Here is a 13106-nt window from a genome sequence, read left to right as displayed (position 1 = left end):
TTTAACTCAAGACATCTATTCAGAAGAGTGTTTTGGAAGATGACCTCCCCTTCTTAGAATTCCCTGGATCCATTGTGTACAGTTATGAAGCTAATGATTGTTCTTTCCTATCAGAAGATATTAGGTAAAGATTTAAATTTCCTACTTTCATTTGAATTTGGACCCTTAGAATATAACTATTATGGTAATATTTGTATGTGTATTGAGTTTTACAGTTGAGGTGTGTTCAGTACGTAATTACTTATACATGTAAAATATCACTGATAAGTTCTAATTCTGCTTTTTAAATAAAAACTTAAAATCACTGAATTAAATTTGTAATGTACCTGTTTGTTCATTCATAAGCCTTTCTATTACTCTAGCTAATTTTTTTGACTTTTCAGTACTTAAGATGTTATATATAGAACACACCAGTTTAGGAAAAACATGCAAAAATTCTTCAACCTCTAAAACGCCCCTTTCTATTTCATTAAAAATACCAACATAGTAATACTGAATAGTGATTGTGATTGTCTCTGTTGCATTTAGTTAGCAACAATTATAGCAAATGATCCTTAAAAAGAACACTAAAAATGACTTAGTATTTTTTAAATTGTCTAGTTAAATTAGTACTCTGCAATAATGCAGTCTAAGGCTCTTAAAGCATTTTACAAGGAAAAATAGGGAATTCATTCAGATCTTTGAAGTTATTATACCTGTCCTTTTTTTTTTTTTTTTTTTTTTAAACTGTTACATATTGGCTTAGAAGAAGCAGAGGTAAGTTAAGCTATTTATTCATGGTCTCCTGGTAGGTGTATTCTAGAAATAGCATTCAGGTGTCCTCCCTCCCACTATAGTTATCTGGCTACTTTTGGGACTCATTAAATAGAACTAAATTGTCTCACAGAGAAGGTAAAATCTGTTATTTATGATTATGTATTAACTCTACCATCTTACCTTTGACAATGCTATAGTATGTCCTATCTGAAGGCAATAAGCGTGTTTTGAAGAGTGTAGTTCTGATGAATTGCATGTTTTATGGAAGGCAGGCAAGTGTTTTTTATTTTCACCTCCTTTGGTTACTTTAAAGGTTTTTGCTATTCCAGGTTTTCGGCAATTAGATTACGATGTGCCTTTGTGTAGTGTAGTTTGTGTTTATCTTGCTTGGGGGTTCAGTGAGCTTTTTGGATCTGTGGGTTTATAGTTTCATCATATTTGAATAATTTCTTCAAATGTGTTTTTTCTCACATCCTGTTATTCTCCTCTTTTGCCACTCTCAATGCAGATAGATTAGATTGCTTGATACTGTGTTGTTGGTCACGAGGCGCTTTCAGTGTTTAAATTTTTTTCTTTCATTCTTTTTTCTCTCTGTGCTTCAGTTTGAATAGTTTCATTGGCTCTGTCTGCAAGTTCACTTATTTATTTTTTTATTCTGTAGTGTCTGTTCTGCTGTTATCCCATCCTGTGAATTTTAAATTTTGTTGTATTTTTCATCTCTAGAAGTTCCATTTGTTTCTTTCTGAAAATATCTTCTAGTTTTGCTCTTATCATATTCATGTTTTCTTTTAAATCTTTGAACATGTTCAGCATGTTTATAATAGCTGTTTTAATATCCTCTTCTGTTAATTCCACTATACTAGTTATTTTTCCTGTTAAATGATTTTTATCCTGCTTATGAGTCATGTTTTCCTGTTTTTTTTCCCATGGCTGACAATTTTTGATTGGATGTTGTGATTTTACCTTGTTGAATGTTAGATTTTATTGTCTTCCTTGAAGGAAAGGAGCTTTGCTCTGTCAGGCAGTTAAGTTACCTGAAGATCAGACTTACATTTTGAGGCTTATTTTTAAGCTTTTTTAGGGCCTATCTACGGTAGCCTTTATTCTGGACATGATTTAGCCCTGTAATGGGTGTGACCTTTCTGGAGTCTTTGTTACTGCCCCAGGTGATCAAAAATAATCTACTCCAACTTTTCAGAACTTTAATGCCTCTTACCTCTATGTAAGCCCTAGGAGCTGTCCAGCTTACAGTTCCCTGGTTTTTCTTTGTCTAGCCTCGTAGTGTCACTGCATGCTTGCACGTCCTTTCCTGCCTAGCTCCCTCCTCTCCAGGACTATACCCACAACTTATAGCTGCCTCCTCTTCTCTGGCTCTGCGCTCTGTCTCCCAATTCAGTGCTCTGCTTTGGACTCTCCTCCCTGTTCTGTTATCTGGAATGTTCCAGGCAGAAAGCTGGGGCAGCAGTAGGCCTTACCATTTATTTCCTTCCCTCAGAGAGCATAGTCCTGTACTGTCCATTGTCTAGTGTCTGAAAACTGCTGTTTATATATTTTGTCCAATTTTCTATTTGTTCATGAAAGAAAGTTATGACTGATCAGTGTTATTTCATCTTAGCCCAAAGCAGAGGTTGAGTTTAAAAAAATTTTTAAAGTACATTTTTCACTTTTAAAAATTGTGAAATAGTCATATATAAATAATAATATAACAAGCACCCATATTCCTTCCACTAGCTTTATCAAATCTTAATATTAATTTTCTTCAAATCTTTATTAAGACATGAAACAATAAAATACAACTGAAGCCCGTGTATGCCCTTTCTGATTCCCTCCTCTGCAGTCCTCTGAGAGAACTTCTGTCACGAGTTCAGTGTTTAGCATTCCCTCACATATTTTTTATAATTTTCATAATTTTCAATCCCCAAATATCATATACTATTACTTTGCCCATTTAGAAACTTTAAAAATAATGCTATCAAACTCTGTTTATATTCTGCCACTTGTCTTTTTCACTCAACATTTTATATTCTTGAGAATTTTTCTTTTTGGTTTGGTATATGAAATTCTATTTAAACTTTTATATAATGTTACATTGTTTCAATATGTTACAATTTGTTCATTCTCTTGTTGATGGAAATGCAGTGTGTCCCTTTTTGCCAGTTGGAACAGTATTGCAATGAACATTCTTAAACATTTCTGTCTGTGCACATATGAGAGTTTCACATATTTATGAGAAAAACTTGTCAGTTCATGCTGTTTACACATCTTTAGCTAGATATTGTCAGTGTTTTCCAAGAGGATTTTATCAGTTTAAACATTCACCAGTATGTGAGTGGTCCCACTGGTAGATACCCTTCTCAGCATTTAATATTGTGAAGCTTTAATTTTTGTCAGTCAGGTAGATGTGAAATTGTATAGGTTCAATTTACATTCCTCTGAGTTCTATTGAGATTTTGTATCTTCATATATGTATTTGAATTTATTGGCCATTTGGATTTCCTTTGGGGAATTGCCTGTTCATATTTCCCTCCTTTTTTTTTTGCCCCCACTGGATTACTTCTCTTTTTCGTACTGACTTTTCAAGGAATTTTTAATATTTTCTGAATATTCATTATCAGTTATATGTATAACATATCTTCTACTGTCTGTGGCTTGTCTTTTAACATTTTGAATGATGTCTTTAGTTATGTAGAAATTAAAATTTTAATGTAATTAATTTACACTATTTTTCCCCGTTTAGCATGAGTGTATCTGATGGAGATGTGGTAGGATTTGACATGGAATGGCCACCAATATACAGTAAAGGGAAACTGAGCAGAGTTGCACTAATCCAGCTGTGTGTGTCAGAGAGCAAATGTTACTTGTTTCATATTTCTTCTATGTCAGGTTGGTATCTCTTTTATTTGTTTCATTTTTATATGGTTGATAATTGTATTATATCAACTTTATCCATATAAAATTAAACTCTCGAATTAACTGGTGCTTCTCTCATCACCTTATGTTTACTTAAGTATTTATGTTCTACCTGATTCACTCATATCCCTGTTTTATTTAATTTTTACATCGTCTCTGTCAAGCGTTGATATTATTCCTGTTTTAGAGAGTAGAGAACTGAAGTGTAGAGGGGCTAAATTTTAGTGACAACAGAGGTAGCATTTATGTTAGTTTTTCTGTCATTTATCAATCAGGACTTTTTGATTTAGGCAAGAAAAGCAACACTCAAGTGTGTTTCTGAATTTAAACTTAAACAGAAGTTTAAGTATAAACATAGAATGTGTAAGAAGTAGAAAATAAATCTATCAAATTTGATAGAACCTATGGAAATAATAAAAAAATGTTACAGTTTTCCCTCAGGGATTAAAAATGTTGCTTGAAAATGAAGCAATTAAAAAGGCAGGTGTAGGAATTGAAGGAGATCAGTGGAAACTTCTACGTGACTTTGACATCAAATTGAAGAGTTTTGTGGAGCTGACAGATGTTGCCAATGAAAAGGTAGATATAATACGTATATTATTTTCACAAACAAGAAATTTGTGTTTCACAGAATGTCCCTTCGGTTTTAGATTTTTTTGAAGAAATAATGTAGGCTATATAATGTTCTTGTAAAAAAGAAGTCCCCAATGAGTGTTCCATAATGAAAACCTTCAGTTCTAATCCATTGCCTTAGCAAACAGTTTCTTTAAGCAAGCACCCTCTCCCATATTTAGTATTATTTCACTTTGTTTCATATATATGCAAATTTAAATATTGTATTTTAAGTTTATCTCTTTAATCCATCTATATCAATATCTTTTTTTTTTTTTAAGAGCATAATGCAGCTCTTGTGGTATGATGCTCTTAGTGGAAGTTTGACCATCACTTCCATCACCCATATTTCACCTATTTTATTCATGTAGTCATTAAGTTAAATTCTCATATTAGCCAACTATTCATTTGGCTGAGAAGTAGAAAGCCTACCAACCTATTCAACTTTTGTCTATGAATGATGCTTCAACAGTCCAAGAATTTTAATACCTACGTTGGGGAAATTCCAGAATTAAATTCTTATAATGTGAACTGCAAATGAGGTTTTTAGTGACAGGAAATCTATTAAGGACTATCTCTGCCTTATATTTTGGTGTAACATTTCCAGCTTTATGTGTGACATGATCATTTGGTATCAGATAATTAGGAATATCTGAAAATAGAAGGAAATAATTTTTGCTGAGTTGGTTTTTCATTGCTTTTAGTTGAAATGTACAGAGACCTGGAGCCTCAGTGGTTTGGTTAAACACCTCTTTGGTAAACAGCTTCTGAAAGACAAGTCTATCCGCTGCAGCAACTGGAGTAAGTTTCCCCTCACTGAGGACCAGAAACTATATGCAGCCACTGATGCTTATGTATGTACCAGACATCTTTAGACTATGATCTGTTTGTTAAACTTTATAATAAATTACTTTATAAAAGTTTTATTGTGGTAGTGGCACAAACTTAACTAAAATCTTTTAAATCAGTTTGGCATTAAAAATACTTAGGAAGAAATTTAGTGAAACTTGTAATTCTGAGTATTAATTAGCAAGTACCAATCAACAGATTGTTTAATACTAGTTATTTTTATTGTCATGAAGCCAAAATAATGTCCAATTTGTATGTAAAAAATGTGAGTTCTCTGAAAACATGGAAGGCGAATAAGCTCAGACTGAGCAAGAACAAATGGTATTGATGATGTATTTTATTATAGGCCACTACAGAATAAAAATAACTGCAATACAGTTTCTATATTGAAACTGGCCTTATTTCTTATGTTTATATTTAAAATGTGGTAAAAATTTAGAAAAATTGCCTCCACAATTAGCTTTCTACTGCTGTTAGTCAGATGTATTTTCATATTTATATATTCGTACATAAGGAAATCTGGCCATATATATATATATATAGCACTATTGTTTGTTTGTTTCCAAGAAATGTATTTTATGTCCCAATGGGCTTTTTTTCCCCTTATACTTTTATTTGTAGATGAATATCTTATTGTTTACTTTTTTGCATCTGTTTTTATGAATGGAAGCTCCTTTTATTTATAAACAGAAAAAATTCTGTTTTGTGGGGAAATAGAAAGATAATTTTCCTTTATGTTCTGTTTAAAAAAATCAGAAAACTTGTTGAGAACTAGTACAAGTTCTGTAGCATTTTTATTCATGAGAAATCCGTGTGACTTGATTATTCCTATTAACAGTAGCTAGAAGGAGGACTGTATATACACTGACTAATGGCTAATAATGAGATAATGGGGAATGGGTATCTGTAGTCAAACAGTTTTCTCTTACTTGATTGTATTTTGTTAGATTCCATTTATATATATATATATTTGATTTCGTTACCTGCTCATAATATTGGACGTTAAAATGTGAAAATTTGTATTTTAAGGTGTAGACAGCTGCTTTCTGCATTCTCACAATTGGTGTGGTGAATAAATAAAGACATTTAGATCTTTGCATAACTTAATAGGTTGAATTCAGCTTTTTGGGTGCCTTGGGAATCATTGTTTTAGATTTTTGTAAAGATGGGACATGAAATTTTATTTGGTGATCTTTAGTATACTGTTTTCATTTTTTTGTTTTCCTGTAGGCTGGTTTCATCATTTATCAAAAATTAGAAAATTTGGGAGATGCTGTACAGATATTTGCTATGCATGAAGGTATGTTATGGTCTGAAAATAAAAGGTAAAATTTGAATTTGCTCATTTGTGAGGTTTATCTCCAAAAAGTATTCACACATGTGCAAAATATTTAGTATTATTACAACTTCTTGATTGTCTGAGCAGTGTTGACATTAGGATGAGGTCTATTTGGCCAAAGCTTAGGGCTTCAGGCATGTTGGTTGTAGCAAAGCAGGACTTAACTACTTTTCCTTTGTAGCATTGCTGTTCATTAGGCTTCTAGAGTTGGGTCTTAATAACATGAGTGATACAACCACCCACCTCTTAGTCTGGAGATTATACATCTTTGCTATAAATATTTGAAGTATATAAGATGCTTTATAGTGCCCTGGTTTAAATTTCTAAACTTTCTCCAGGATACGATAACTCTGCTGTTTTTCTCCAAACAGAATGGCCACTTCCTCCCTCCCTCCCTCCCTCCCTTCTTTCCTTCCAGCAGTGTCAACCTCACCTTTCTCAAATTTCCCCCATGTATATACAGACGATATTTTCAAATGACCACTTTTGGTTTGTATTATAAGTTTGTGTTTTTTCTTTTATTAAAGGATACAAGAAGATTAGAACATCAGAAAATAAAAAGATGTTTGCACATTGTTTCTCACTTAAAATACTAGCTTATTCCCAAGATGGTAGCTAATAAACACTAAATGATATAGTAGTTAAATATATTTTTATTCATTTATTAAATATTATCCAGCCCTTTACGAATGGAGATCCAGCAGTGAACAAGACAGGCACGATCTGTTTCTTGAGAGGGAAACCTACAACTTTATGGGGGATATAGGTGAACCAGAAACAGGCAGTGTAGGAAGATGAGGCTTATGATGTGGGGAAAAAGGTGTTACGGTTAGCATATAGGAGAGGGATCCATGCGTATCTGGAGGTATTAGAGAATATTCTATGGAGAAAGTGATGTTTACGGCAAGACCTGAAATATGAGCAGGAGTCAGCTAGCTGAAGAGCAGAGGAGAAGTGTCAAAGGCACAGGAAATAGCAGGGGCCAAGTTTCAGAGGTAAGAGGTATCTATAGGAAACTGAAAGCAGTAAAGCGTGGTGAGCTATTGAATACGACAGGGTGAGGGGTGTAGGAGAAGCAGAAAAAGGAAAGCAGATAGGCCATGTTAGGGGTTTACATTTCCTCCTAAGAGTTATTGAGGGTTTTAAGCACAGGAGTGACGTGAATTACATTAAAAAATACGAACTTGGACTGTAGAGCAGAAAATGGGTTCTGGAGGGCAAGGGTCACAGTGGAAAGACCTGTTAGGAGGCTGTGCCCATAATCCAAGTGAGAGGTGATGGTGACCTGGCTTGATTGGTTATATTGAGGACGGAGAGAAGTGGATAGATGCAAAAGACATTTAATAGGGCAGTAGAATGAAGAGAATTTAATGTGATGGTGTGAGCCATGTGCCAAGGATCAGTCCTGTGCTGTTGGCATGAGCAACAGCAATGAGAAACATTGCAGAGGAGGAGCAGGATTTGGGGTCGAGGAGTCATACCATTGATTTTAGGCATGTTAAAGGAAGGAAGCCTGCGAGCTAGCGAAATGGAGGTGGTGGCCCGTAGGCACTTAGATACCCAGCCTGTAACTCAGGGGAGAGTTTGAGTTAAAGGTAAAGAATTAGGAGTTTGAGATAAAGAAGTGGGGCTGAGAGTCTCGAGGAACTCTTAGTATTTAATGCTTGCATGGAGGAGGGGACACCAGAGGAGCTGCCATGGGCATAGAAGGAAACGAGGAGGCGGGGTGTGCAGCAGGCCAAGGAAAGAGCATGTTTTTTGTAGGAGGGTGTTATCAACTGTTTTAAATTTTCCTGGGAGTCTCAGAAGCTGAGGACTCAGAATTAGTCCTTGGATTTGGCAATGTGGCAATCATTTGTAATCTTTTACTGCAGCAGCTTTGGTGCACTGGGTGACAAAAGGGTATATCGAGGAGAGAGTGGTCATGGGGGCACAAAAAAGGGTCACAGGCTTGGGTACCATGAAAGTACTGTAACCGAAGCAAGAGTGGAGTAGTGGAATGATGTGGGAGAAATCACGTTTGCGTGAATAGAGGACTAAGATGTAAGGAAAGAGAGAAAGCTTGTGTAAGTAACTTTTTTTTTTTTTTATTTAAGAAGCTTGGTTTGGAAAGGGAATATTTATTCATTTATTCATATACCATATTTGTTGGGTGTTTATTATGGGTCAGGCAGTGTACCACTTGCTGACGAAAATGCACTGAACAAAACCGACCAAACCTCTTTACTTCATTTGTCTGAGTGAGGGAATGATGCCCAAGGGGAGAACATGGAAGGCGTGAGGGGAAGAAAGAGCAGAGTGTCCGAGGGACAGTGAGTGTAACTGAGGTGAAATGAGTAAGGGTGAGAGGAATAGGAAATGAGGCCGGAAAAGTAGCTTGGGCCAGATCATTTAGGGCCTTACAGGCTGTGAATCTGACTTCCTATTTTATTAATTAAAATAAATACAATGGTGAGTGATGCGAAATCCTTATAGGGTTTGGAGCAGCAGAATGATAACGATTAAATTTTTATCTTAAAAGTATTTTTCTGGACGCTGTAGGAGGGAAAGTGTTTAGGCAGGGAAGTCGGTTTGGAGGCTATTATAATAGTCCAGACGAGATGATAATTGTGTGGATTAGGCTGGTAGCAGCAGAGGGGGTGAGAAGCGGTAGAGGGTGTATGTATTTGCTGATGAATTCTCTGTGGGGGGTGAGATGTAGAGAGTGAGAGAACAATCAGGGTATTTTGGTTGGATCCACTGAGTGAATGGGAGGGTCAGTCACAGTGGAAAGATTATGAGGAGAGCAGATTTGAGTGAGAAAAATGTAGATTTCTGTTTTGGCCATGCTAAGTTTTAGAGGCTTATTCATATCCAAGGAGATATCTTAGTTGGAAACATGATTCTGGAGTGCGTTCAGGTGGTTGGAGATACAACTTGGCGGTCGTCAGCATACAGATGGTAGTTAAACTGGAGAAGATAAAATAGGGAGCGAGTGGAATAAAGAACAGAAGAGGCCCAAGTATTGACGTCAAGGGCACACCAACCTCTAGCGGTCAGGAAGATGAGGCGCATGCAGCAAAGAGGCCTGTGAAGGGGCAGTGATGGAGGAGGAAACACAGGCGGGTGGTGTTCAGAAGCCAGCGAAGAAAATGTTGTGAGTCCGAGTAAGTCATCTGTTTTCAGTGCCTCTGAGAATTTGAGTGAGATGAGCAACTAGGATTAACCGTTATATTTGACTGTGTGGAGGCTGTCGGTAACCTTTCTAAAAGCAGCTTTTGGAAGAAGCTTAGTGGGAGTCAGTTTAGGAGAAAATGGAATTAGAAAATTTGAAGACAGTGAGTATGGACAATTCTTTCTTTCAAGGAATTTTGCTGTAAATGGGAGTAGTGATACGAATGCAGACTAATCAGCAGATTGGTGGGGGAAGACGAGATAATTCTCATTGTTGTTTCTGTTTTCTTAATGAAGTAAGAAGTGAAGTTGTTCTCTGAGTAAAAGGAGGGACAGGCAGGTGTTGGGGGCTTGAAGAGAGAGAAAGAGGGATGAAATAGTCATCTTGAGAGTGGGAGAGTGGGAAATGTAGAATAACTAGCAGTCATTACTGAGGGTTCGTCGAGGTCTGTGCATGAATTTAAAGCAAAGTGTCATAATCATAATTGTGTTTTATTTTCAACTATAGTCAACTGTTTGGGTATAGGCATCAAGTAGGTAAAAAAAAGTGGGTTTAATTAGAGTAGTGTTTTGCCATAGAGGAAGGAAGGAGCAAAAGTGTTGAGTCCACAGGAAGGAATGATTAATATGGGTAAGGAAGGACCGTAAGACATGGGTGATAGGGGGAGTGACAAGGGTAATGGGTAAGGAAAAGGCGGTAGGTCAGTGGACTTGGTTCTGAAAGTGTGAAAGAATTGTTGTATTGGGGAAAGCGTGTTGGAAGGAAAGATAGCATGCAGGTGTTCTCAGTATGGAATGCTTGTAATTGAAGTTTGGAAATGGTGACTTTACTGGCAATTGTAAGATCAAGGGTATGGTTATGGGAAGGAGTGGCTGAGGTCAGTTGAGGAAAAGATGGTTGGAAATGGAGGGAATGAGGAACTGAAAAGGCCATACTCTTAGGTGACCAGGAATTATCAAGTTACCTGTGAATGTTGAAGTTACCAGGAATTATCACAGGAGTAGTAGGGAAGGAAGAGACAGTGAACCAGGTGCCGAAATCTTCAATGAATGATGTAATTGTGAGATCACAGGATAACTGCAGCAAGCAGGAGTAGCTAATGGTGTATCCTATGTCCAGTGCTTCAGAGGAGCCGGGTGGACTTGTAAAGGACACAAGAAGTGGTGATGAAGAGTAAGAAATTCTAAGCAGGGGAAGGGTTTGTGGTGTTGATGGAGACCCATCAGACAGAATGAAGCTGCGAGTTTGGAAGATGATCACTGATTAGAAAGGCTTGCATTTTATTTTGTGATGACTGGTAATGAGGGCAGTGAGGAATGGCTGTCGGGTAAGGTTGTTTACCAAACTGTATTTAGTACGTAGCCTCCCATGTGGTGTTATATTGGTTTCTGATTTTGAAATAGTGCAGATGGGTTCCGAGTCTCATTTCTGCCTTCACCTTCTGCCTAGGTTGATAACCACTGGGTTGTACTATGTATGAATGCAGATCGCTTAGAATTTAGTCTGAAATTTTAAAGAGCAAAAATTTGGAAGGGAAATAAAGTGACTGAGGTGATTTGGAGATAGGTTAAGGAAGTCTTTTTGTTGGAATTCATTTAAAGAAACAAAATGAAAATTTAAGCCCTAATACTGTTTAAATAAATGTCTCTGCTTTGTAGTTTGAAAATTAGTACTGATTCTTTTGTTCCAGAGGAAGAAGTACTACCTAGTGATGTGAAGAAACAATTGACTTCCGTCTCCGAGGAGATGATGGATCTGGCTCAGCATCTTCCTGATACTTTTGAAAAACTGGAAAATCCACAGAGGTTAAATATTTCTCTTTTTATCAGTTCTGTTTGTTCTTATTGCATTTTCCTATATATAGTGAAGAATTACTGTTCATTAGGGTAGACTCATGCTTGCATACATGCACACAGACTGATGTATAAATTTGAGAAATATCTTTCCAATTGTTAAATTGTGCACAAAAAGTTTGAGGCTTTTCTGTCTACTTTGTAGGATGTTTTATGAAGCAAAGCAAAATAAAACTCCTAAGTTCACATGAAGGAAAATATTGAAGATTCAAAGTTGTCTCTTTCTTTCTGTTTATGCTCATTTTTCATTTAATTATATTAAATAATATGTTTCAAGTTTGGTGACTTGAAATTTCAAGTTTCAAATTTCAATTTCAAGTTTGGTTACTTGAAATCTATAAATAAAAGCAACTTTTAGTAGCCTCATTTTTCTGGTTATTAAGTGGTTATTATATAAAGAAGTCTACCTAATCAGCAGACTGTTAAAACAAGAGACATTTAGATTTTAAAGACTATTTTATAGCCGAAGCATTAAATAACTTGAGATATTTGGATTAACAGACATTGGGCTACTGGTGCCCAGCAGCTGATTCTTCTTGGAATCAGGCCTGTCTCTGTCCTTAATTGCTGAATGACTCCCTTGTTAAACCTCTAGAGGCAGGAGTGCTCTTGAACAGTGATTGATTATAATGTGGTAATATAATTTTGAGGCCAAAATCCTTTGTATGAATGTGAAGCAGTTAGTTGAAATAGAATTCTGACTCTGACAAAACGCAATGTTAATGTATTCTTTTTTGGATGAGATTTGTGATAGATTTTGATGGATTTCAAAGTATGAGATAGAAATTCAGCTCTTTTTCAAAGTGATTTTCCCCCTAGCAATTTGTTTCAGTAGTTTTTATGTAACTTTGAGAATTTCTGAAAGAAATAACTGTCAACTGGGGAAAGGTACTAATAAAGCTATTTCATATTCATTTTTACATTTTTCCCTCCATGGAAGAAGAAAAATCACCATTTACATGAAAAATTACTGTTCACATGCATTTCAGATTTTTTCTAGGAATTAGAATATCTATTGAATGTAAATTACATGTGCTTAATGCTTTGCTTTGTAATATCAAAGCTAAGTAGTTTTCTTAAAATTTGAGAATGGGGAATACTGGATTCATTTTTTTAAAAAAAGATTTATTATTTATTTATTTATTTCTGGCTGTGCCGGGTCTTAGTTGCGGCATGCGGGCTCTTTGCTGCGGTGCACGAGTTTCTCTCTAGTCGAGGCGCACGAGCTCAGTAGTTGTGATGCACGGGCCCAGCTGCCCCGCAGCATGTGAGATCTTAGTTCCCTGACCAGGGATCGAACCTGCATCCCCCGCTTTTGGAAGGTGGATTCCTTACCACTGGACCACCAGGGAAGTCCCTGGATTCATTTTTAATATAGGTAGATCTTGTAAAGTTTTAGTGTCAAAACAAAAACTAGTTAAATCTCTTATTTCAGGTTCTTTGTCAAAGTCTCCGGTATTACTTCACTTATTTAGATTACACTTCTAAACCAGGGGAGAACAAAAAAGGCCCCTGAACAGCCAAAATACATGCCATAAACATGAATTCAAGTTCACTTAACTGCACTTCCAGTGGACTGCGTGAGGCCACATTCAAAGCATATTTGCTTTTCATTTATAAATACAGTTTGACA

At 36.1% G+C, this 13106-nt stretch overlaps 1 protein-coding gene across 7 annotated transcripts in view; it reads left to right on the top strand.

The window, feature by feature from the left end:
* The window catches only part of WRN (WRN RecQ like helicase), a 123269-nt gene that overhangs the window by 27898 nt on the left and 82265 nt on the right, over positions 1-13106 (top strand). For 6 of the 7 annotated variants that reach the window (XM_057537149.1, XM_007174071.2, XM_028164502.2 and 3 more), the window contains exons 3-8: positions 12-124; positions 3494-3639; positions 4097-4245; positions 4983-5132; positions 6358-6427; positions 11311-11425. In XM_057537149.1, the coding sequence (XP_057393132.1) occupies positions 12-124; positions 3494-3639; positions 4097-4245; positions 4983-5132; positions 6358-6427; positions 11311-11425 (743 nt within the window). Of the gene's footprint in view, positions 1-11; positions 125-3493; positions 3640-4096; positions 4246-4982; positions 5133-6357; positions 6428-11310; positions 11426-13106 lie in introns of those variants that run through there. The other variant, XM_057537151.1, reaches the window with a different exon arrangement.

The sequence above is a fragment of the Balaenoptera acutorostrata genome, chromosome 21, assembly GCF_949987535.1.
Source record: "Balaenoptera acutorostrata chromosome 21, mBalAcu1.1, whole genome shotgun sequence".
Taxonomy (NCBI): Eukaryota; Metazoa; Chordata; class Mammalia; order Artiodactyla; family Balaenopteridae; genus Balaenoptera; species Balaenoptera acutorostrata.
This window is presented reverse-complemented; position numbering and strand designations above follow the sequence as displayed.